This window comes from Macrotis lagotis, chromosome X, assembly GCF_037893015.1.
Source record: "Macrotis lagotis isolate mMagLag1 chromosome X, bilby.v1.9.chrom.fasta, whole genome shotgun sequence".
Taxonomy (NCBI): domain Eukaryota; kingdom Metazoa; phylum Chordata; class Mammalia; order Peramelemorphia; family Peramelidae; genus Macrotis; species Macrotis lagotis.
The window spans coordinates 703,687,575-703,712,567 of record NC_133666.1 but is presented as its reverse complement, the minus strand read 5'-3'; the positions used below and the strand labels follow the sequence as shown (position 1 = coordinate 703,712,567).

Sequence of the window (24,993 nt, the reverse complement as noted above, 5' to 3'; positions counted from 1 at the left end):
CCTTCAAACTTGGAATGTGCCAATATCCATTGGGGGTGGGGTCTATCTGCCTCAGTCTCCCCCAGCTTCCAAAGGGATCTCCCAAAGCCCAGGGCCGACCATGTCCCCACCCCAATAACCTTCACTGGCTCCACTCACGGCCCCAAGCTGTCCTCCCTCCCCCTGGGGCAGCCGGGTTGTATGGCATGTACTCCCGGCCCACCCTGATCATCTAGGGGCTTCAGATGTCCCATACCCCATCCGTATTCCCAGGAGTGCATGGGAACTGGGAAAAGACAGGCCACAGCGGCCACAGAGCATGGCTGGTTTAGTGGTACTCACAGGTGGAGGTGCCCCCCTGCCCGCGGTCCTCACGTACTTGAACTCTGTTTGAATCCCGTGGCTGAATGGACAATGACATTCAGAAACCCATAGAGTCCAGCGGATTCATCATCTGGGCAAGAGAACGGAGGCAGGTCAGCTGAGGGAGATGGCAACGGAGGCTCAGGAGGTGGGGGGGTGGGGTGCAGCAATGGCAGGGCCCGGGCTACAGGGAATGGGAGGAGGCTGAGGCCAAAGCTGTCCCACCTTCTTTGTTGATGGTAAGTGGGATGTGGTGGACCGTCTGGAGCTTGAGGCAGGAGTTGGTCAGCATCTGGATCTCCACAGAGGTGAGAGAGAAGCTCTTAAAACCTGCATGTCAAGGAAAGGAGAGCTGTGGTGCAAGTGGGCAGAGTCCCTGGAAACCCAGCCCGCAGGGAGGCCCAGGCAGCCTGGCTGGAGGACCAGAGGGGTGGGCATGCCTGGCATCCCGGGAAGGGGAGGCAGACAAGTCTCAAAAGGCCTGAGCCTGAATGGTAATTAGGGGAGCACCTAACAGAGAGGGGCAGGCAGGGATTGAGAGCCCTAGCCAAGAAGGACCAATGAGGAAGGAAACCGAGTCAGGCAGCAAGGGGGCCCTGGCCACACCTGGGGGCCATTCACTCACTGGACACAAGAACTAAGGGAGCATCCCTGTTTGGGGCTGGGAGGAGGAGCTACCAAGGGTCCAGCCCGCTGGGGCCCCTCAGGTCACCCTCACAAGCACAGGGCAAGTGTGTATCTTTGGACGAGGGGGCTGAGCTCAGCACTCCTCAGAAGGGAGGCTGGGGGGGCCGGGCTCTGGGCTTTATTACAGACATTCTTTTGAGGGGAACCTTCGCAGGAAAGAGCAGCCTCTGTGGAAGGTGTGGGCCAGACCTGCATGATGCCACCCAGGCTGGGTCATCTGGCATTCTGTGCCACAGGAGCCTTCCCCCTGGGGCCCACACACACATGCTCTCACTTTCATCCTCCACTTCTCTGTTACCCAGCTCCAGGACTGGAGCACCTGTGTGGCCCCCAAATAGATTCCATCATCACTTCCCTAAAGGCTATGGGGATAGGTGGTGTGGCAAGGCCTGGAACGGTGGCCAGGGCTGGGAGGGAGGGGCCAGCCCCCAAATCGTGGAGTGACCAGCAGTGGATGCTCTCCCAGCCATTCCCTCTGATCTCCCCAGGGCTCAGTCCTGGGCCCCTGCCCTCCTCCTCCATCCTATCTCATCAGCCGCCCTGCATGAAATAACCATTACTACAACCGGCCTGACTCCCATGGTAGGAGCCCTCCACCTGTCCTAGGCCCTCAGGCTCCCGGCCTAAGGGGTCCCCCACTCTCTACCCACAGTGGCTATCTGAAGGCAGGTGGCCAGTGCCTTCTACACTCAGCCGATCATAAGGAAAATCTCCCAGCTAACTCTGGCCTGGCCTATCACAGTGACCTCCAGCTCTCCCCACTCCCCACCCATACCCTGCCACAGCAGCAGCTAGGAGTTCCCATAGCCTCCTCATCTGGCTTCTCCTACCCACCAGGGTTCCCTCATGACACTGCCCCCCCATCTTCTGCCTCGCTGTCCTTCCTTTGGCACGCACTTCCCCTTCCCTCCTGCCTCACAGAATTCCAAATTTCCTTTCAGATTCCCACGGGAACCCTCATTCCTAGAAGGCCCAGAAGATGGGAGTTCCAAGAGGGCAGCAGGATCTGATTCCTCTTGTTCTGGGTGTCCCCGTGACCTGGCCTAGTGAATGGATGGATAGATGGAAGGATGGAAGGGTATGGACAGATTGATAGATGGATGATGGATGGATGGACAAGTGGATAGAGGGATGAATAAATGAATGCATGGATAGACAGATGGAAGGATGAATAGGTTGACAGATGGATGATGGATGGTTGGATGAACAGAGGGATGGATGGATGGATGGATAGAGGGATAGATGGACTGATGTAAGAGTGGATAGGTTGATGGATGGATAGACTGATGGACAGATGGTCAGATGGATGGATGGACAGATGGACGGATGGATGGATGGATGATGAATGGACGGATGGAAGGATACATGGACTGATGGAAGAAGGCTGGATAGGTTAATGGATGGATGGACAGATGGATGGATGGATTGATGGCTGGATGGACAGACTGATGGGCAGATAGATGTCAGATGGATGGATGGATGGACAGATTGATGAATGAACAGATGGATGGACAGATGATGGATAGATGGATGAATTGGACGGATAGATAGATGGAAGAGTAGATGGATGGATGGATGAATGGATGGAAGGACGGATAGATGGACTGATGGGGGGACAGATCAATAGATGAACAGATAGATGGATAAAGGACAGATGGATGAATTGGATGAATAGATGGATGGATAAATGGAAGGATGGACAGATGGATGATGGATGGATAGACAGGTAGATTGATGGATGGATAGTTGGATGGTTGGAAGAATAAATGAATGGACAGAGGATAGAATAGATGGATGAATGGACCCATCCCAGAACAAGGAGCCCTGGACAGAAACTGCAGGGGAAAATCAAGTTGGGTGTTAGCGCAAGCTTGCCAACAGGGTCACCAGTCCCAAAGTGCAGCCAGGAGCCTCAGAGGTGGGGTGTCCAAGGCCTCTTTCTAGACCAAAAGGGGATCCTACTTCCTACTCTACACATTCTGGGTTCTAGTTCTATTAAGTCATGGCAGCCCTGGCTAGGGGCTTCCCTGGGCAGAAGGTGAGGGAAGCAGATGGCAGAAAGAGACAGAGACAGAGAGACAAAGCTGGCAAGATGGCAGATGAGGAAAGAAGGGAGCCTGGGAGAAGAGGAAGGCAGCAGCAGGGGGTGGGACTGGGTCCAGGGGAGGTGGCTAGGTCATGGTGGAAGGATCTCCCAAGGCACAAGAGAGAATAGAAAAGACACTGTACAGTTCTGAAATGGAAACAAGAGGGATGGGGGCTTTCATCAAACATACCCCATAGGGCAGGGATGGGATGGGGGGGCCAGGACTCCCCAGACACTGAGAAGTAGTATGGGGGCTAGTGAGGGCTGGAGCAGGGACTGCAGCCCAACTGCTTGGAGATAAGGAGGAGGAGATGGGGGGGGGATCCCTGGAGGATGAGGAGGGGCACCCATGGGGAGGGGCACTCACATTTCTTCTGCTGCTCTCGGACGTTCTCCCTCCACTCTGCTCGCTCATAGTCAGAAGAGATGAGGAACGTATAGCTCTAGAACAGGACACACAGACCCGGCCCCATCACCTTGGGATCGGCCAGGCTGCCGAGGTGCCCACGTTTGTGGGGGCCTTTACAGAAAGCAACTCACTGGGTACCCACTGCCCTGAGAGGGAGGTGCCCCATTTACAGAGGAGCAAACAGGCAGGCCGAGGTGGCCCTGGATGTTCTCTGTAGCCATGCCCTCCTCCCAGACCTCTGTGCCTCCTCCGCTCCCACAATGGGCCTCCTACTACAACCTCCTGGCTTTCTTCAAGTCCCCCTCTTCTAGAAAGCATCCCCCCAGTCCCTACTGACCCCAGGGTCTGCACATTGCCTCCCCCCGTCAGACAGGAAGCTCCTAGAGGCAGGCATGGCTCCATTCTGACTTGGACTCCCTAGTGGCCATAAATGTCTGCTGACTCCCTAGACCTGGCAGAGAGGGGCTGGGACGGCCCCCAGCAGAGGGACCTGGGAATCAAGAACCGGTCACACGCTGGCACTGGTCCCCACACTTCATGGGCCTTGGGACCGCGCCCTTGTCTGAGATGTCCAGGAGATGCCTCATCCATCAGCCCAGGGCTGGGATGAGTTGCTACCTGCGTGGGAGCCTACCTTGCCATGGCGATTGTGGACCCGGAAGGCCATGCTTGGAGACATCAGCAGGAGCAGAGACTCTTGTTCTGAGAGTTTCTTTCTGAGTCTCTCGATGACCTTGCTGCCTTTGTTTGCCCTCTGCCAAAGAGAGAGCCTGCATCAGATGCCTGGGAGGGGAATACCAGGGAGAGGGTGCCCAGGGAGGGCCCTAGGTGCTGAGATGGGGCCCAGGCTCAGAAGGGCACCTCAGCCCAGAGAACCCCAAGAGGAGAGAGAGGCAGGCACCAGGCGACACCGGGGCTTGGGCATCTGCCCTGAAGGCAGCAACTAGGAGCCAACGCACGGGTCTAAGTTCCCAGCTCTTCTGGGCCATGTCACCCAGAAGGGCCTATCGAGGCCGCCTAGGACTTCATGTTTCTTTCTGACTACAGTGTAACTGGCATTGCCAATGAACATGCTGGTAAAATGTAGGGATTTCCGTGAATGGGCTCAGAGGGCCGCGCGAGGCCTGCGGCCATGACCTAGACACAAAAACGCCCAAGGACAGGAGGCTGGGGAAGGCCCGGCGAGGGCCACTGTGGACAAGAGCCAGAAGTGTCCTGGGGCCACCGGGAAAATCCCTTCGCTCCTGGGTGGCAGCGGGAGGGGCCCAGTTCCAAGAAACGGGGAGGGAGTGGTCCCACCATCCTGTCCTGGGCCAGGCTGTCTACCCACTGGACACTACACTGTCAGATGGGGAGAATCACTAAAAAGAAGTGGGGGTGTCAAGCAGGAGCAGAGGAGGGAATACCCACCCAGGGGCAGATCTTGGCCCCAGGATTCAGACAATCTGCCCACTGAGGGGCCCTTAGGTGCCAGCTGAGCCACAAGCCAGGCCAGGGGCTAGCCAGTAGTTGTTCTGGACTCAGTGGGTGAACAGCAGCCGCCCCCTAACAGAGCACCTCGGGAGGTCGCCTCCCAAAGCCCACCCGGCCACTTGCCAGTTGAGTTGTGCTGGGGACTCAGGGCATGGTCCTCTGGGAGATGGTGAGTGAAGGGGGCTGGATGCCCAGTGGCAACCCCATGCCCCTTTGTCTAGGTTGCCAGCCCCACCCCTCAGGCCCTGCTCTGACCTTTTCTCGCTGAATGTCACTTTTGATGTGGGAGATCTTGATCTTCATGGCATCCAGCTCCTCATCCGGCACCAGGGGGATGGTGGGCACCATCTCAGCCTCATCCAGGGTCTGAAAACTGAGGTCCGTGAGGGGAATGTACCACTTGCAGTCATACTGCTGACTCTTCCTAAAAGGGGGACAATTCAGAGACTCACTGTGGCCTCCAGGCCCAGCTTGTCCCAAAGTATCCGGTCGAGGGTGTTGTGGAATTCAGGGGCCTCAGTTTCCCCGGGTGTAAAGAGTCTGGATCAAGTGATTAGCTCTGGATTCTAGGATGAAAACCACCCCCCACCATGGCCAGGCAGTATTTGGTGGGCAGGGCCTGCCTGGCTGGGGGCAGACCCAGGGGGTCATGGGAGACTGGACAGGGACAGGTCAGGAGCCCAGAGGTCCCACTATCCCACTACACTGGACTGGGGACAGGGCCTGGGGAGGGGTTGGGGCAGGGCCCGGGGGGAGGTGAGCAGGGCAGGGCCTGGCCAGGACAGGAGCCCAGGGGCTCAGCAGGGGCTCACCCCGCTATGTGCTTCTTGAGCTTGGCACACAGGAAGAGGTCGGTAAAGAGGAAGACGTGGCGCAGCTTTCGGGCCCCCTCCACCAGCTCCACCATGAAGCTGTCCTTCAGGAGCTGTCGGTGCTGATCGAGGAAGCAAACCGCCGCCGAGAAGTCAGCCGTCGGTTTCCCCACCAGCACCGAGCGGTGCACACGCACACTCACACACGTGCACACAGCCCTCCCCCACCAGCACAGCCATGTGCATCTACACCCGCGAATAGCCACTCCTGGACCCAGGCCCCACCCCCTGACACACACATGCAAGGTACCATGGCATGTGCCGGCTGCCCTCGGGGAGCTTCCGTTCTCCGGAAGGGGAAAGGTCGCTAGCGTGGCCTGAGAAGGAGGGGGAAGGGGGCAGTAACCCCTGCAGAAAAGGGGGCTTCCCGTCAGAGCCTTGAAGAAGCGGAGAAGAGGGGGTAGTGCGTGGTTGGGCCTGGGCCGAGGCCCACCCCAGGCAGGCTAGGCCCTACGAGAAATGGACCACCAGGGGGCAGCCCAGCGGCCAGCCTCTGCCCAGGGACCAACATTCCTGGAGCCTGTGCTTGCACCCAGATCCAAATGTTCAGCTAGTGGGCGGGTGAGGCCCAGAGGCCAATGGAACGAGAGCCAGAGGCTTGATCCTGCATGGGTCTCTACCTCAGTTTCCCTCTCTGCAAACTGAGTGTCCATAGCCATCTATTAGAATTCCTTGATGCTGGGCGGAAAGGTGTTTCTGAGGACAGGCCAGAGGGATCCCCAATAATGTGCTCTTGGGATCCGGGCCTGGGGGGGGGGGTCAGGCTGGGCAGGGCCAGGAAGCTGGGGGCTTAGGTTTTGAGCTGCATTCCCGTATGGGAGTCCCTGACTCTGTATCCCAAAGGGGCACCGTACCCTCTTCCCACCTGGCCCGGGGCAGGCACTCCGGTGGAGGCTGTGAGAGCGGCCGGCTGGGCCCCATCCACCAAGGCCCCCTTCCCTTCAGCCACCTTGCTCCCCATTTCCTGAGATCTAGGGCTAGCTCAATGGGACGGAGCCACACGCAGAGCACCCAGGGACCCACTTTGCAGATGAGGGGAAAGGAACCTCTTCAGGGTAATACACCTAGCGTCAGGGGTGGGATCCCAAGTGCGGCTCCCTTGTTCAAAGGTCTCTGGTCCTGACTAAGCCACAGCCTCCAGGCAGAGCCTCCGGCCTCTGTTCTGGGCATGATTCCAGCTCCAGCCTGTGCACCTTTGCACCAGCTGCCCCCCACCCCCGTCCGAACTGCACCCTGCAAGCGGCTCTGCTCCTGGGCCTTCCCTGATTCCCCATCGGGGCTGGCCCTCTTCCCCCTAGAAACTGGTTTTTGTTCTGTCTAGAGCTTGCGTGACCTCTCCGCCAGCTAACGTGAGCTGACGACAGGGAGTAGGTCTTGCTGACTCACTGACAGACCCAGCATAAGTAGCGTACTCCAGAGAGAGAATAGGGAGGTGATGAGCTCCCCGTGAACCAAGATATTCAAGATGGTGTGAGGGAGAGTGGGGAAGGGATGCCCACTTCTGGTCACGGGATGGATGGACAGACCCCAGCGCTCTGAGCGCTTCTTATCCCAGCGAAGGTCGGCTTTGGACACAACAGCCTGTGAAGGAGAATCTGCCAGCCTGTGGCCTCCCAACCCCGACATCTCCTCGGCTCTCCCTTGCTCTCCCTCTCTGGACTGTCTGTGGGGCAGGGAGCCCCGGCCCGCCAGAATCCCTCGGCTCTCCTCAGGAGCCCCGTGCCGGCTCCTTTACTGCCTCAGTGGCCTGTCTGCATGCTTCCTCGTCACATACGTACTCACTTGCTCACTTCCTCACGCGCACTTGCACTTGTTCACTCACTCCCTTCCTTGCCTGCTTTCTTACCCACACGTGTACTCACTGCTTCGCTCACTTCCTCATGCGCACTTGCACCCACTCCCTCACTCTCTCCCTTTCCTCACATGTTGACCCGCTCGCTCTCTTCCTCACGTGCCCTCGCACTCTTGCTCCCTCACTCACCCACTTTCTTAGCCCCGTGTTATTCACTCGCTCACTCACTTCCTCACCCACACACTAACGGCTCACTAACCGCTCACTCACCTCCCCCTTCTTGACTGTCATGGACTGCCTTCGGGGTGTGATCTCCTCGTTGATACTGGACAGGAAGTTCTGGGAGATTCGCAGAGCGTCCTGCAGCAGGGGGTGGTCGGGGTGCCCGGGAGGGGTGTGCTTCAGCAGGTCCTGCCCCCGAGGAGAGAATGTGGCGATGAGGGGGTGGGTGGGGGAGGGGTGACAGCCCCCCCAGGATCTGGAGCTGGCTCGCCTGGGCAGTGTCAACCTTCGGCCGGTCCCTGGTGACTGACCGTCCTGGCCCTACCACCACAGTGTGAGCTGAGAGCTCCTTCAGGCTGAGGCAAACAGGAGGCACTGAATAAATGCTTGTGGCTTGACTGCTTTCTGGAGGGGGCGGGGATAAGGGGACCACCTGGTGGGGATGTGGTGGAGCAGGTTCTGTCTGTCCCTAGAAATCAGCTCCGATCCCATGAGCCCCCACAGGTGGGGAACCACACCAGTAGCTGAGGTCACTGAGCCTAAGGTGGCGAGGGAGGCAGGGGCTGCAGGAAGTGGTCAGCAGAGCAGCCAGTGCCAAGCTGGGCCCCACGGGAGCCCCCACCCCACGCCCTCTCCTGGGAGCCAAGAAGTGCACAGGGAAGAGGCCAGGGAGATGAGACAAAGCCACCCAAGGCACGCCAACCTTGGTGATCGGAGGGCAGGGCAATCTCTCCCTAGGATGACCTGGGAGCCACTGATGAACCGTGGGAGGGACTGGTACGGGGGGGATACCCGCTCCCCCTGCACGCATGCACACACGCAGCATACATGCACACACGAACATGCATGCACACTCACATGCAATATACCCCACGTACGGTGCACTGCGACATGTGTCATGTGTACACACAATACAACACACCTGCACAGACACATACAAAAACATACATGCACACACCCACGCCCACATGTACATACATGCACTCACCCACGCATGCCCACCCCACACTCCTCTTGGACTCACATGGAGGACGAGAGTACTGCGGGTCACACGGTCCACGGGCTTGTAGAGCAGAGCTGAGGACAGAAGGGAGGGCAGGAGGACAGATGGGTTGGCACGGGGCCCTGAGGACCAAGACTGGGAGGCAGGGGCCAGAGGCCCCCAGGAAAAGGGACAGGGAGTCACAGCTGAGGGGTTTTTTCTGAGAATGGGCAGAAAGCCCCCCAAGGCCTCAGCCGGACCACCAACTTGGGGCCGGGGAGGGGGGAGTCCATGCTCAGGTGGCAGCTTGCCATCAGCCTGGGAAATGAAGATGCCAAGAGGGGACCAGGTGGGGGCAAGAGCGCAGCTGAACCCCTTCTCGTTGCCTCCGGGCCCCTCCGAGAAAAGGAAGCCCTGACCGCCCCCCAGGGCCCTCGTGGGGGGCAGCCCGTACTCACTTTCCAAAGAGTTTTTGGTGGTCTGGTCCTTGGAATCCTTCATGCTTCTGGCTCGTAGGTTCTGAAAAGGGAATGGCTGAGATGGATGGGCGCCATGCCGGTCCCAGCAAGGGCACGACACCCTGGAGCTTGGGGCGTTAGGGGCTTCCACCTGGGCCCTGGCCAGACAGCAAGACCCTCCAGGCCAGGCCCCGGCCAAGCTGCTGAAGTGAAGTGTGGAGGACACAGGCCGGATACCACCCGCACCCCTCCAGACCACCTCTGGCTCTCCCCACATGGAGTCCATCCTGACTCAGGGTCAAAGAGGCCAGAGAGTGGAGGTCAGGGGAGAGGGAGGAGGCTGGTGGGGGGCCTTGGCCTGAGCCCAGAACCAGCAGTACAGGGGTTCACACCTCGGAGATTTCGGCAAACTGGGCATTGGCCTGGCAGCACTTGTCGGCCATCTCGATGGCGGCCTGGTAGTTATCCACGAAGGCACGGTACACCCCGAGCTGGCTGGCCTGCGGAAGGGAGCACAGGTTAGACCAGGGCTCGGTCTGGCAGGGGTCCCATCTCGTGGCCCCGAGGGCATGTCCAGGACTCACCTAGACCAATCAGGGGAGGGGAGGTGAAGGCGGAGCTGGGCAGGGGCAAACCTGCCCCTTCCCACCCTTGACTCCCTGAGCAGTCACAAAGGAAAAGCAGATGGGGGAAGGGTCCCGAGACCACCACCCATCCAGGGGGAGCTGCCTTGCTGGAGGGCGGTCGGGTGTGGGGAACCCATCAGAGGAGATCAGGATCCCATAGTGGACCCCAGAAACAAAGGAAGAGACTCACACAGGGAGAGAGGGGCAGGTGGGCCCAGATGCCCAAGCCCCAGGAACCTTCTGGCTTCACCCACACCCAGGACCAAAGCCTCCCTGCCAGGAGGGCATACTCTGAGGGTGGCCACGCACATCTTCCCACCCATGTCGCCATGAAGCCCCAGCCCAGAGATGGAGCTGGAGTCTCCCTAGCCTGGATCCAACCGAAAGCGGGCAGGGAGAGGAGAGGCGGAGGAAGCCACCTGCCTAGGGCTTGGGCAAGCACCCCTTTGGGGGGTCCTGGGGCTAAATCTCCCTGGGCCCAGTGGGCATGCTTGGGGAAGGTGAGTGTGGGGGGAATCCAGCTGTGCAAAGTCTGGGGAGATTGCCTCCAACTAATGGGGGGAGTGAGAGGAGACCCCTGAAAGATGAAGCTAAAGGAGGGATGGAGGGTGAATGCAAGAGAGAGAAGGAAGAGGGAAAGGGGGCCCCACAGGAAAAGCTTCTGGCTCAGAGGATGATGAAAGGGGAGCTCTGCTAGGGAAGGGGCCTGGTGGCCCAGCCAGGGCAGACTTACTGGCCTCTCCCTGGCAAAGGCCACCAGGGAGCACCTAGTATGGCCATCACACGCTTGGGCCACGGGTGGCATAGAGGCCACTTGGGTCGTCACCTGGCTGGCTCACCCGGCCTCAGAGCCCCTTCAGAGGGGGGAATGTCCCAGAAGGAGAGCCTCCTTCCCACCCCCCACCCCCAGAGTGGAGCGAAGGCGCTGACGGAGACTGGTGAGCTCAGGGCCAGAATGGGGCACCTGGCAGGCCAAGGACTCAGGCCATCCGGAGCCACCCCCACCTTTTGATGGGTGGCTCGGTGGGCACCTGGGCCTGAGCCCCACCTCTGGCCTAAGCAGCCTCTGTTTACCCACCCAGAGCGTTCGCTCAAGCCTCACGGTGCCACAAGAATGTCAGCTGGGCCGGGGGCCAGGACCCCCCCCCCCACATGCATCTGTAGAGATCCTAGGCCTCTAGGTCTGGGATCCCCCAAGGCACATGGGCCCACCCTCACCAGCTTCTGGAAAAGGTCGCCAACTCGCTGCTGCTGACTCCAGCGCTCCACGCGGGGGCCCAGCCCATCATAGAACTCCTTGTGGATCTCATAGAGCTCAGGGACCTTGAAGAAGATAGTCTCGATCTGCTGGCCCGTCAGCACCGGCTGGGACGTGGTGGCCGCGGCCTTGAGCGGCTTCATGGGCTGCAGGGCAGGAAGCATGTGGACTGTGGTCGGCCCCCTCCAACCCTGGAGGGCACCCACCCCTGAGCCTCACCCCGATGCCACCTACGACAGCAAGTCCCAGACCCCGGGGTCTCTGAGCCCGTGCTCCAGGCCCTTCGGCTTCCCCAGGGAGGAAGGGGCGGGCGGCCCCTGTCCTTAGCCAGGGTCTTACCAGCAGCAGGGCCTCCAGGTGGCCCAGGTAGGTCCTCTCGCTGTCCAGGATGGCAGACAGGACCCATCTCCTCATCTCCAGGCCCTTCTCCAAGTCCAGTTCGCTCTACAGAAAGGAAGAGAGACACGTTGAGGCTATGGCTGGGCCTGGCGTGGGACCCCCGTGGCCTTGGGGAGAATAATAACAATCCTCCCAACCCCAGGAAGTCAATGCTGCCAGCTGGGGATGACAGAGAAGGGACTGACCCAGGGTCACCCAGCAAGGAAATGTCTGAGGCTGCATTTGCACTCAGGACCTCCCCACTCCAGGCCTAATGCTCTGTGCGCTGGGCCACCCTGATAGAAGCCCCACCCCAGCCCTCCGCCCATTTAATTATTGCCTTCCCATGACTTTTCCGCTCCTACTCCCCAAGCCCCCTTCCAGGCCCCCTGGCTCCTCACAACTCCTGGAGAGGGGGCCATGTCTGTGACTTTGGGGTGCCCTCACTGCCATTCAATCCGTCCCCCGTGCAGCCCCTTCCCAATCCACCTCAGCAGGTCCCTTCCTGGACCTCAGCTGGGCTGGCACCGGCACTGGTATTGGCACCGGTCTAGGCTGGCTCCTCATCCCTCACCAGCCCACAGACCCCAGGAGGGTGGGGAACCCCCCCACTGACCACATCTGTCTGGAAGGGGCGGGGGGACCGACCCCCTCAGAAGAACCCTCCACCCGGGTGAGTGCAATGCCCTCCCCAGTCAGTCCATCACCAACCCGGCCACAGCACCCCTTGATCTGGGCTAGTGTCCACCCTGCCCAGAGGCCATCCGGCCTTTTCCTGAAGTCTTCCGGTGGGGGGTCAGCAGCCAAGGCCCCTTTGGGAATGTTGGGGGGGGGGCTCATTGTATCTCCCCTTCCCAAATAAGGTATTATGCCCTCTCCCCCAGCCACCAGAGGCAGTGGGTAGTCATGCAGGGGATAGAAGGTCAGCCCAGCCAGCAAGCCCTGAGTTCAAATCCACCCTCAGGCTCTTCCTGCTTGGGTGATCCTGGGCAAGCTTATGAGCCTCCTCCCAGGGTTGTTGCAGATGGCCCTGGTACATAGTAGGTATCACATAAATGCTTATTCCTATAGTGAACATGGAGTCAGAGCCTCTAGCTCTGGGTCCCCAATCATGCCCCCCCAATACATCACTGCAGCTGAGGAGGAATGCCAAGGTCAGGAAGATGAAGGCCCCCCAAGCCAGCGGTCTCTGGGCCATGCTGGCCGCCAGCCCCCTGACTCACCGTGCCCAAGGGCTGGGCATCCCGGCCGCCTCTGCTCTGGGCGCTGAGACGGGGCGAGGAGGAGGGCGAGTCGTCGATGTACGGCATCCGGTCCTGCTGGCGCCTCTGCTCCTCTGCCTGGTCCGCGTCATAGGCGTAGCCTGGTGGAGTGCCGAACGCCATGTCTGTATGGTCAAAGAAGCAGTGGGCTCGGCAAGGTCATGTGGTGGGGGGCTGGGGTCCCGAGAGGAGACCCACTCCCCAGTCACTAAGCAGTGAACCCTTCCTTTTCTTTTAAGGACTTTCCAATCCTCTTGCCCCTCCCGGCACTCACAGCTGCCACCTCGGCACAGGATGCAGCCCCTCTCCCCGACTACCTCAATGGGTGATGCTGACCCTTGCCAGAGTGGCCACTGGACCCCCAAGTAGGCCACATGTGCCACTGTCCCAATGAGCGGCTCAGATCCATATTTAGCGAGACACAAAGGATGTTAGGGAAAGCTGGTTTTGGGGACCCCTACCTTTCTAATGGACCCCTAAGCATGGACCAGGCGGCTACTCATCTCTCACAGTTCAGAAAGCTTTGGGAAGGAGTCTGCCATCCCTAGGGAAGAGGCCTGCCCTCCACCCACCCACCCACCCATCCATCCAACCCCCCATCCCTCCACCTACACATCCATCCATCCTTCCTCTCTCCATGTACACTAATTAGGCACCTATTATATATACACCCCTGGCCGGAGGCTCAAAAGAGAAGGTGGCTCTTCCTGGGGCTATGAAGCCCCCCAATATCTGGTCTCCATTACCTCAACTCTGCTCGTTCTGCCTCAAGTGAAAAGGGCTCCCCTCCCCCCCTTGGAGGACCTCCGATCTATGACTCCTCTCCTCCTGCCTTCCCATTTTACAGGTGAGGAAACTGAGGTCCAGAGAGGAACACGAGATTCTCAACAAATGCTTATTTTTTAAGCTTAAGAGTCTGTTCTCCCTCCCGGTAGGTTAGGACTCAGGCTGCCTTGGGGGTGAACAAGATAGCCCCAACCAGCCCCAGGGCTTATCCTGGGGCAGGAAGCCTAAGCCCCTGAGCTTAGATGGGTCTAGGCTGCCCCCGAGGGACCTGAAGCCAGCTGCGTGACCCCACATAAGCAGAGCCAAGGCCTGGCTAAAGGAACTAGCACCAGCCACCCGTGGAGGCAGCAGCTGGGGGTCTCAGTGGCCCCTCCTAGCTATGGGTTGATTGCCCTGTTTCATCACAGATTCCATGTTGGACTTAGGGTGTGGGGGGGGCAAAGGAAGAGACCAGAAGCATTTGAAAATGTAAGATGAAGGGGGGCCCCAAAGGCCAAGAAAAGAGGCCGGTCTGAACGTGGTCAGCCAGAGGGGCAGAAGTGACCAAGAGGAGTCAGTGGGAAGCCCCTACCATGCACCAAAGACTGGACTATACTCTAGGGTTGGGGGGGAAAAGGCCAGCCCATCCTCATGGGGAGAGTAGCAATACCGCCCCCCCAGAACAGGAAAGGGGCTCCCCTAGGAGGGACCAGGGGATCTGGGAAGGGAAGGGCCTCCATGACTCAGGGAAGTCCTGTGGGGCTGAGAACTGACCCACTGACATGGGGGGGGTGACAGATGGGGCTCCCACGGAGAGAAGGGGTAGGTTAGGCCCCCCCATCTGCTGACTCTGGGGGCGACCGTGCCCCCTCCCAGAGGCTGAAGGTTCGACTCCATGGAAGAGACAGGCCAGAAGCCTGACTGGATGCCTGGGGAGAGGGCACCCAGTCTTGACTTCAGCGAGGGGCAGCATCTTCCACAAAGGGACAGCTCCGCCAGGTTTGGAAGCCCACCTTGGCCTCCTGTCCACCCTGCCCCCCATGCCCACTCCTTCAGCTCCTCCTAGGCATCATGCCCACCCCCATCCCAGTCTCTCCAGGGGCTCCTGACCAATCAGCCTTCCAGCCTTCTGCCCTTCCTTTTTTCTATCTTGAGCCCCTAAAAGTGACCCCACGACCTATGCGGGGTCAGCCATGGCCTGGCCAGTGCAGAGGAGACTCTGGCTCCTCACAGGGCGTGCCCCTGGGTGGAGTAGACTGCAGGTGCCCGGGGCTCGGAAATGTGGGAGCCGGTCAGGAAAGCTGGCCAAAGGTGTGGCCTTGGAGCCTGCCCCCCCCAGATCTGGGGGGGCAACTCCATCCTTTGTCCTCACCCATGTGGTTCCCCCAGAGACCACAGGGGGGCCCCCGAGCCTTGGGGACCAAGGCACCTTCCTCCACAAAGAGCACAGGTGAAATCCAGAGGGCCAGAGGACCATGAGGGGCCCTCCCCTGAACAACTGGGCAGTGATCCCCCCAGACTCCCTGCTGACATGGGGCTTCGGGCAAGGCCAAGGGCGTGAGGGAGCAGGTAGCCGAGGCCCCTGCCCCCAGGGAGCTCCCAGTCTAAGGAAGCAGGAGCTCAGGCAAGGGTCCGAGGGACTCGCTGTGGGCAAAGAAGTAATGACACTGTGCAAAGCCCTGACAGATATTATCTCCTGGGAGAGAGAGCAGATGAGGAAACTGAGGCTGAGAAGCACCAAGGCCCAGGGTCACCCCGGCAGTGGGTATCTGAGGCAAGATTTGAGCTCGTGTCTTCCTGGCTCCAGGCCAGCCATGGGCCCAGAGAGCGGGGAGCAGTCACCTGGGAGAGGGCAAGGGCTCTGGCAGCCTCCCCTCCCCCACCAGGTACTGCCAGGAGGGAGGGCTTGGGGGGGGGGGCCTCCTCTCGGCACAGCAGGTAATTAGAGACGACCACGCATTCCCTTTATAGAGCCGAGCCGGCCTGCCACAAGGCCTGAAGCAGGCAGGAGAAGGAAACGTGCCTGCTTTTGTCTGGGGGCTGACAAGGAGGGACTGGCAAAGGGGGGGCTGGCAAGGGCGGGAGGGAGGGCAAGCCCACAGTTGGGGCTAATTTCTGAAGAGCAACAGAAGAGGAGGGAGAGGGGGAGGAGGGAGCCAAGGAGACCACCCGCAGAGGACACCCGGGAAGCTGGTCCAAAGGAGGGGCAAATGGGATCAGCTTGGCTTGAGAGAGCTCCGCCATCTTCCTGGCCCAGTCAGCCACATGACAAGTCACCACCTGGGCACCCAGGCACCCCCAAAGGGAAGCCCAAACTCCACTGCAAGGATGACAAGGACTTGGAGAGAACCTGGAGCCATGGGCACCCCCAGGGCTTTCAGGGGGCACTTCCCTTGGGCAGGGCATGAGCACCTGAGAAGGGGCAAAGTCAGAGACTGGGGTTCAGTCACTGAGGATGGGGCAGCTGGGGAGAGGGCCACTCCTAAGAAAATCTGGAGTTTGGGGGTGCCAAACATGGCCAACCCCAAGAGAGAAAGGAGCCAGCTCTGAACTGATGCAGAGAGAAGGAAACGGAAGTGAGAGAGTGAGGCCCATCCAGAGATGATGGAAATGGGGAAAAACAACCAAGTGGCGCAACCTGAGCGATTGGGTGCCAGCCCTCCCCCCAATGCCAGCCCTTTGCTGCCTGGGACCCTCTTCCCTCTTTAGTCCTTTGTTCATCACTGGTACCTGTATCTGGGAGGGCACAGATAGAGAAGGTGGTGTTGGTACCCAAATCTGGAAAGCCTCCATGGGTCAGCTCTGTGACAAGGAGGAGGGAGGGAGGGAGAAAACTGCTTCTGATCATCCTCCAAGCCAGTGGACGGGAGGAAGAGGTTCCAGGAGACTGGAGCCCAGAGAGGAGCCGGCTCTCTTGGGCCTTGGGCACCCAGTCTGCATCTGGGGCATGCTTTAAGGGGGCGGGTCTTTACTCTCAAAAAAAACAACAGAGCAGGTAAAAGAGCATGTGGCCTCCTCTTATCTATGAAGGCCTACTCCTGTGAGAAAATCCAGGAAAGGAGGGGAGAGTATTTGGGCAAAGGTCACACAGGAGGAGACCTAGCATCCTGGGAGGGACTCCTGACAGCTTGGAAAGGGCTTTCTCCACTAGAACCAACTTCCTGACTCGCCTTAAGGAGAATCCACCCGATTGTGACCCCCCTGGTAGGGGAGGACTGCAAAGGGTCCAGAAGATAAATGCCCACTATTATTAGTATTCTTATTAGCGGCCTTCAAGAATCTAAAGAGCTGGGGCAATGGGGATGGGGCCCCCCAGTAGGAACAAGAGAGAGGGCAGGGCCAGAGTGGACTCCCCTCCTCTTTGGAGGCTGGGCAGCTAGTGCTCGGGAAAGAAGGGGTCCAGGGGATACCTCTCATGGAGGATTCTGGGGCCTAATCCCCCAGCACAGGTATGACTCCAACCTCTCCCTTCAGCAGTTTCTCCCAGCCACAGTGGCCTAGACCGGGCAGCCAACCACTCGTCCAGGGTCACTCAGCTTGGAAATACCTGAGGCTTCAGGACTCCGGACTCCATGCCCAGCACTCTATGCTTTCTGGTGCTACCCTTGCTGCTTCTGGACAAGACAATCATTCGGTCCTCCTGCGGTACCAATGCTCTACCTGACCTGGGTGACGTTCCTGACTACAATGGCACAAGGATCCTCCATCTAGCTTATTTACCCAGGTCGAAAAGGACAAGGCCACCCTCTGGCCTTTCCAAGAGACATGACTCCAGGCAGGACAGTGCTCACCAGGAACATAAGAGGACAGGGCAGGGTGCCATCCACAACATCAGGGCCAGGTTCAAACTCTCTGAGGCTCTCAAGCTGAATCTCAGAGGTTAGAGTTCAACCTGGCAGCTGTTCTGACTACCTCAGTGGCCCCAACACAGGGAAACGCCATATTCCTGGTGGTGCCCCACTGATGGGGTCTCAGGGCCCCACCGTACTGAGGTTGCTGACATCACATCACCCAGAGCTGTCTCTGGGGGAAGGGTTCCCTCTGCTCCAGAGTTGCCTCTGTTACAAGCAAAGCAAGGTTTCTCTCTTCTCAAAATGTGGGAAGTCCGTCAAATACTCCAGCCCTGGCTAACTATATACAGTGATGTCTTTTTTCCTTATAATTAGACCCCCAATTTCAAACCAGAGTCATGATCTTCCCCTTAAACTACACGCACATGTCACACCTATCCATTCTCCCAGTCCCTCGGTTCCCAACCTAGGAATCATCAGGCTCCGCACTCTCACCCCAGATCCAATACGGTGCCCAGACCAGCCCATCTCCGGCCCACTTCACCCCTGCACCTTCTTTGGTCCATTTCACTGCTGTAGCATTTCCCATAGCCCCTTCTTCCCTGTGACCCTGCCCTACCTTGGTGCAGACCTGTCACCTCTATAGCAGTACTTGCTAGGGATCTGCCTTCCTCAGTCTCTCTCCACTTCAGCTCATCCTCTAGTCAGCCATGAGAGTGATTTTCCTAACTTCCAAGTCTGATGATATCATCCCTTATGTTATCAACTCCAGTAGTTCCCTGTGGGCTCCAGGAACAAACACAAAATGCTATGTTTGGCATTCAAAATCCTTCATAATCCAGCCCCCTTTCTGGTCTTCTACTACCATCCCAGTTACAGGTCTGAGTGTCAAAGTGTGAGAAAGACACTGATGAGATGAACAGTGTGCAGAGGAGGGCACCTAAGCTGGTAAAGGGCCTTGAGGAATATTGTCTTCAAGTATGCAAGGGCCTTTACTGGGGCCAAGGAATTAAGTGGAGATAGTCAACAGAGGAAAGGCACATGTTCATGTGTGCAATCACATGAAAGTCTATGTAAGTGGGATGACATTTGGGTGGGCGATTGAGAAAGGAGCTCTGGAGAAGGAGGAATTTTTGTCTGAGTCTTGAAGTCAGGAAAATGGGAACCTAGAGGTGAGGAATGAGAGCATTCCAGGCATGGAAGACAGCCAGTGAAAGGCTGGGAGACGGAGATCATGTGTGAGGGACAGTTCAGGGGTCAATGTTATTAACTGTAGAGAATATGAAGTGTAGGTGGGGAGTAAGGGTTAGAAGACCAGAGAGGCTGAATTATGGAAGACTCTGAATGCCAAACAGCATTTTGTATTTGTTCCTGGAGCCCAAAGGCAATCATTGCAGTTTATAAAATAAGGGATGGTATCATCAGACCTGGAAGTTAGGAAAATCACTTTGATGTCTGACTAGAGGATGGACTGAAGCCTGGTTTTAATTTCTGGGAAATGAAAAGGGTGGATTAGTGGACAAGTAACAAAAAAAAAAACAAAAAACGAAAATGATACCGTTTATGGTAGTACTTTGCAAAGCACCTGACCTAGGTTAATTCATCCAGTGATCCTCAAGAGGTAGTAGAGTTATCTGTGCGAAGCGTCTGGACTTAAGCAAAGTTTTTGATAAGCTATCTCAAACGATTGCCGTTTTTGTGGAGACAGATACTGAACAGCTTATATCCCAATTAGATGGTAGTGGCAAGAGGGCTCTGGGCTTGGTCTCATTTAACATCTAGGCTTGACTCAGTTTTCTCAACTGTGAAATGGAGATAATATTGGCACCCTAAGAGGTTGACAGATCATATTTATGAAGAACCCTATGAATACTTGCTACCGAATACCAAGTCTAAGGACTTGGTACAAACACCCCACCCAAATCCATAAATCTAAAACAGGAGATCTATAGTTAGGCAGCAATAGTTGGAAAAAACAATCCGGGAGTTTGAGTGGATCACAAGCTCAAGCAGGTATCAGTGGGATGAGGTGATCACAGGCTGCACTAAGGAGGCCAGTCCTCCCAGGATAGGTGATTCCACTGTCCCCTGCCCTCCTAGATCCCAGTTGCAGGTCTGAAGGTCAAAGTGTGAGAAAGACACTGATGAGATGAACAGTGTCCAGAGGAGGGCACCTAGGCTGATGAAGGGACTTGAGATCAGTAAGGGGTTTTGAGTACATTGTCTTCAGTCTGGAAGGGCTATCACTGGGGGCAAGGGGAACCCCTCATTCTACTTGTCTCCTTAGTTTGGAGAGGATGAGTCTGTGATCAGTCCAGCACTCTATACCACATATTGCCTTTGTCATCCTCACATCCTGTCTCTTCTCCTTACAGTCACATAGTCTGTTAGACACCAATGTTTGCTACAAGTGAGCATCCAGGAACTTTGATTGCATTTAGGTAAATGGAAAACAGTGTCTGTGATGAGAAGGTCATGAGATGCTCAAGCCTTCAGTAGAAAATGACCACTGCTGTTGCTGTCCCCATCTCCATTCCTCCCAAGGACTTCCTGCCATGTCTGGTCATCTGAGACTACCCTGGCGTTGAAGTCACCAGAATTAGAAGCTTATCCTGATTTTTCTGTGACTTCCTATGTCATGGTGGGAGCAGAGGCACAAAAATGGTAGCATGGTGTTCTTCCTGCAAGTGGCAATCTCATTTTCATGAGCCCATTGTTCACTCCTTTTGGTGGGCATTCAAGAAAGTCGACTAGATTTGATTGCAAAATCTATCCCAGCTTCACAGTGTTCCCCTTCACAGTGGGGAAAAAAATGTGAATCCAGCTCCGACTTCAGGAAGCTGGCCTTCATTGGCCAGCCTTGTTTCACTTAGGGCTACTGTTTGGATACCCTACCTGCTGTATTGTTTCAGGGCTACTAAATCTTGTGTTGTCTGTGAGTGCACACACGCTCCATGCACCGATGGTGAGAGGGATCTTCTTTGAAGGTTTTGTAGATTTTCTCTGTGTTTCAGCCACGCTGTGGAATCCCACCTGCTGAGGTAATCAGGCCAGAGTGGGGTGAGAAGAGGTGAGCAGTGTGATCCTTAAGAGGCCTCCCAGACACTCAGGGGCTGCCAAACCCACTGCTGCTTCAGTGAGGAAATGACCCTGAGGTCTGGGCCACTTGTGTACTGGGCTGTGACCACAGCTCCCAGCATATCACCTGCTGCTTCATCATGAGCCTGTCACCCCAAGACTTTGAGGAAGTGTTATGAGTGATGCCTTTTGATTCATGTCTAAATTGGATTTAAGTGAGGTAGAGCTGCCCAATGTCATCAGCCTCACTCTCTCCCAAAGAAAGTGTGGGAGAGAAGAGGTATTGCACTGACACCAGACTAAAGGTCTCTGGAGTCGTTGTGCTGACCCCCTTGCTATAACCCATGTCAGAGAACTGAATGGCTTCCATTGAAATTGTCTTTGGAAGATTCTGAAGCTCACCTAACAGAAGGTTCCAGACACTGAGGTCTTTCTTGAGCTACACTGCCCAGCATTTCAACATTCCTACAAAGAGTGCAACTACGATGGCCTGGAGAATGCCAGACATACATTTGCCAAAAAAACTATTCTACAGAGAACTCACCCAGGGGAAGCGCTTCCAAGGGGGTCAGAAGAAGCGATACGGAGACCCCCTGAAGGTTTCATTGAAGAACTTTAGAAATGATTAGAAATGAGACCCTTGCACAGGACCACCCAGCATGGCATGCCTTCATCACTGAGGGAACAGAATGGAAACGGCTCAAAGGAAATGACATTCATAAGTTTGGAGTCTCCACCAACTATTTGTGCCCAACCTGTGGTAGAATATCCTGAGCTCCTATTGGTTTGATTAGCCTCAGTCGGACACACTGTCATTTGTCTCCAACATAGTGATGTCATTTTGGTCTTTGATAATGAAGGACAAGAACCAACCACCATTTATCTCCAAAAGCTGAGGGATGACCCTTAAAAGAGTTTACATGGGGGTTTGTGGGAGGTCCATCAGGTGGTCCTTTCAGTGATGGATGAATGGTACTGTGGTCCCCTCAGCTCTAAATGTCTGGGAGTCAGAGGAGACCAGGAGCCCTGGGGACATGGCAGGGTGAGGGCTGGAGCTGGGGGCCTCACCTGGCTTTCTGCCAAAGCCAGAGTCCAGCTTGAGGAAGCAAGGAACTCTGCAGGCAGCTCTGGGCCTGGCAGCCTGGGGCCACTGTCATCGAGAATCCATCTAGAATTCACCCAGACAGTCCTGGGATACAGGGTGTGCCCTGGGCGCACATTAATTACCCAGTCTGGCTCCCTACCTCCAATTCCTACCAACTCCCTAGCTGATGTCCCTGACCCAGGCCCCCAAGCACTCTTTCCCCTTCAGCTTCTAACCCCCCTTGCTCCCCCTTCCCAGGTCCCAAAGCACCTCTTCTCCCCCCCCATTCCAGCCCCCCAAAGCACCTCTCAGACCTCCTCAATTCCAGCCCCCCACATAGGCCTGGAAGCACCCCTCTCTCTCTCACAACCCCAGAAACCCCTGCTCCACCTGGCAAAGCACCTCTCCCCCTCAGCTTCCAAATCCCCATGCTCTAGCCCTCTCACCTCCCCCCCAACCCCAGGCCCACAAGCACCTCTTCCCCCTCCAGCCCTAGGTTCCACCCCCAGCCCCTACCAATTACCAAAATCCTAAGGCAGGGCAGTGGAGGGGGGAGAAGACAGAAATACCCAGACCGTTTGGGGAGACCTTTGGGGGACCAGGGTTCAGGAAGACTCCTGATAGCCTGTGGTCCTCTATGTCTCCCATCAGCAGAAGAGGCAGATCCCCCATCCTCCCACCCCCTGCCCCAGCATGGGACCATCTGCACCCTGAGCCACCCATGTCTAGGCCCTCGAATGAATACTCTGGAGGCTCTCCCAAGTGAACCCTGGCCCTTCTCTGGGGAGTCTATCCCATATCCCCAGGGGCCTCCGGCCTTCTCAGGACAACCCCACTTGCCTCTTTCACAAAGGCCTGAGTCCAGGCTCTGGTGCGCAGGACAGGGCAGGAGAGGCCAAGCCTGACCTGGAAGGTTGCACCATCTCCAATCTCAGGGGCCTGGTAGGAGGGCTGTGGCCCCTGGGGGCCTCCAGCGCAGTTCCTAGAGACTAGACCGCAGGTGACAAGGCCAGCCCTGAGCAGGTCCCTACCCACAGACACCAACCCATCATCAGCAGCTGGACCAGCTCCAGGCTCCGGGAAATGCTTTCATCTCTCAGTTTTCCCACCAGTGAAATGGGATAATGATCTCCTCTCCCTAAGTGCCAGGCCTGCAGGGGGAATGGGCAGCTCCCCACCCTGGGAGAGGTGATGAAACAGTCCCCCGACGCCAGGGCCCTGCCCGCCCCCTCTTGGCACCTCACAGGGAGGAGGCTTCCTGATGGCTGGGGCCTCTTAGGGGCCTGAGACCCCTGGGGCCCAACTGGGCCCTCAGACCTGGCAGAGCCCTGGGACCAAGGCCACACAAAGGAACAGCAGGAATGAGGTGGGCAGTCCTGGGCTTTGTGGGGCTGCCCCAGGGCCTGAGCCCAGCCACTGGCGTATGATGTAGCGGGGACAGAGATGCTGCCCCATGCTGGCAAGCAAGACCCTGATCTAGGGAGGAAGTCAGGGTCTGAGATGGGCTCCCCAAACTGGCCTGAGGAGAGAGCTGAGGGCCCCCAGAAGCAATGGGCAAATTCTCCAGCTGCCTCCTGGGATGCATCATTGAACATCAGCTGCCACTAGCTGAAGTGAGGATGGCTCTGATCGTCCAGGCGCTACCCCAGATTGACCTCATTCTCTTCAGGGAGGAGGCGGCCAGAGCCCCTCAGGTGGCCGGCCCTCAGCAGCACCCTCCCCTCTCCTACCCTCTGAGCTCCCAAGTCCAAATCCTCGCCCGCCTGGTCCCAGGCACCTTGGCCCTTCCTGAGAAGGGCAGCCCTCCTCAGAATGCTCCCTAGATATGCAACGGCCAGGTGTGGTATGGTCTGGTGGGGGTGGGGGCTCCAGCCCAGAGCGGGATTCTGGCCCAGGAGCCGTCTCTCTCTCCATCCAAGCCCGGGCGGTATGAGTTTTCCTGGCTTTGCGTGGCCACATGTATGCCTACTGAGCTTGTGGTCCATTAGGATTTACGGAACGTTCTCAGACCCTTTTCTGTCTAATCGTGTCTCCGAGACCCCAAGGATTTCCACTTGGAGGGGATTCTTTGGAAACCAAGATTCAGACTCAACATTTCCCTTACCTGTCCATCTTGGATTGGGTTCAAGGCTCTCGGGCCCAGATCTTGCCTAGGCTCTACCTCCTTGGCCTTCATTCTAAACCTGCCAACTGTTACCTTCCTAAACCCTATTTCCTGCCCCAGCCTGGGCCATCCCGACAGGCTCCCATCTGCCCTGAGCTGCTGCATTTCCCTCCCCTCTCTCCCCCCGAGAGGCTCCAAGAAATCGAGGCTTCCAAGGAAGCAGAGGGTGGAGGGAGGGTCTCCCTGGGCTCCCCAAACTCTTCCAAACAGCCTGGCCCAAGACGAGGACTCTGCAGTCACAGGGGACACTGGGGGCTTTCCTTCCATGGCCAGAGGAGTCCAATCCCCCATGCCCCACCCCACCTGTCCCTGCAGACACACTGTGATGGCTCCAATGGAAAATCCAAACTCAGGGCCACCAGATTCCCCTTTCTTGCCAGCCAAGGTCCCAGCCTGGTCAGTGGCCCCAGAGATGCCTGGTCCACCCCCAAAGGGCCCCAGAGATGCCTGGCTTACAGAGATGCCTAACCTAACTCCCCCAGGTCCCTGGCCTGCTCCTAGGGAGCAAAACTGGGCAGAGCTATGGCTCCCCCTGGGGTGCTCAGAAGCCACCTCCCTGTTATTCCCCTGACGAAGCCTCAGAGACAGTGGCAGCCCTTACGTCTGCCTGCCGAGGACCACAGGGCACCCCCAGAAAGAGGGCGCCCCCAGAGAGGCGGCACCCCCAGAGAGGCGGCACCCCCAGAGACCGGCCCTTGGGCCGCACGTTCATGGAGTAGTTTGGAGGCCATGGTACCCTCTCAGGGGCACCCCAGCCCCAGGTGCTCCCCTCACCAGAAGGTCCTGGGCAACCAACGGAGTAGAGAGACTGAATCATGGGACCCATCAGCAACAGCTCCCAGGCAGCCTCCCTGGGAGTGTGCTAGCCTGGATGGGACCAGAGGACAGAGCTGAAGCCGCCGTGGGCCAGGCCACACCACGCCGGGGGAAGTCTCACGTGGCCCTATGGGTGAGGGCCCCGCTCCAGTGCTAGGAAATCAGAACAGGCATCTTCCTGCCACACTGGCTGCCCTTCACACGCTCACTTCATCTCCCACCTCCGAGACGTTGCTTGGGACGGCCCCGTCATGATAGTACCCTAGCTCCTTTGAGACAGCTACAATCCCTCCTGCTCGAGGACCATGAACATAGAGCGGGGCCTGGGGGAAGCTGGGGCTTGGTCAGGCCGGGTCCCTAAGAGTAGCCCCCCATTCCGCCTCACCCCTGTTCACTCACCTTGCGGATGGAACAGAAGCCAAGAAGGGAAAGGGGCCGACTTAGTCGG

General features: G+C 57.6%; 2 protein-coding genes across 2 annotated transcripts in view; both read right to left on the bottom strand.

The window, feature by feature from the left end:
* Positions 1 to 24,993, bottom strand: part of LOC141497082 (uncharacterized) — an 857,774-nt gene that overhangs the window by 329,086 nt on the left and 503,695 nt on the right. The gene's annotated exons all lie outside the window — the stretch shown is intronic.
* Positions 1 to 24,993, bottom strand: part of BCR (BCR activator of RhoGEF and GTPase) — a 49,825-nt gene that overhangs the window by 10,493 nt on the left and 14,339 nt on the right. Inside the window, exons 2-14 of the mRNA XM_074199665.1 lie at positions 12,809 to 12,972; positions 11,547 to 11,651; positions 11,168 to 11,353; positions 9,716 to 9,823; positions 9,324 to 9,384; positions 8,908 to 8,960; positions 7,932 to 8,072; positions 5,810 to 5,931; positions 5,253 to 5,421; positions 4,159 to 4,278; positions 3,483 to 3,558; positions 568 to 672; positions 359 to 433 (exon numbers count right to left, since the gene is read on the bottom strand). Of these exons, the coding sequence (XP_074055766.1) occupies positions 359 to 433; positions 568 to 672; positions 3,483 to 3,558; positions 4,159 to 4,278; positions 5,253 to 5,421; positions 5,810 to 5,931; positions 7,932 to 8,072; positions 8,908 to 8,960; positions 9,324 to 9,384; positions 9,716 to 9,823; positions 11,168 to 11,353; positions 11,547 to 11,651; positions 12,809 to 12,972 (1,485 nt within the window). The remainder of the gene's footprint in view (positions 1 to 358; positions 434 to 567; positions 673 to 3,482; positions 3,559 to 4,158; positions 4,279 to 5,252; positions 5,422 to 5,809; positions 5,932 to 7,931; positions 8,073 to 8,907; positions 8,961 to 9,323; positions 9,385 to 9,715; positions 9,824 to 11,167; positions 11,354 to 11,546; positions 11,652 to 12,808; positions 12,973 to 24,993) is intronic.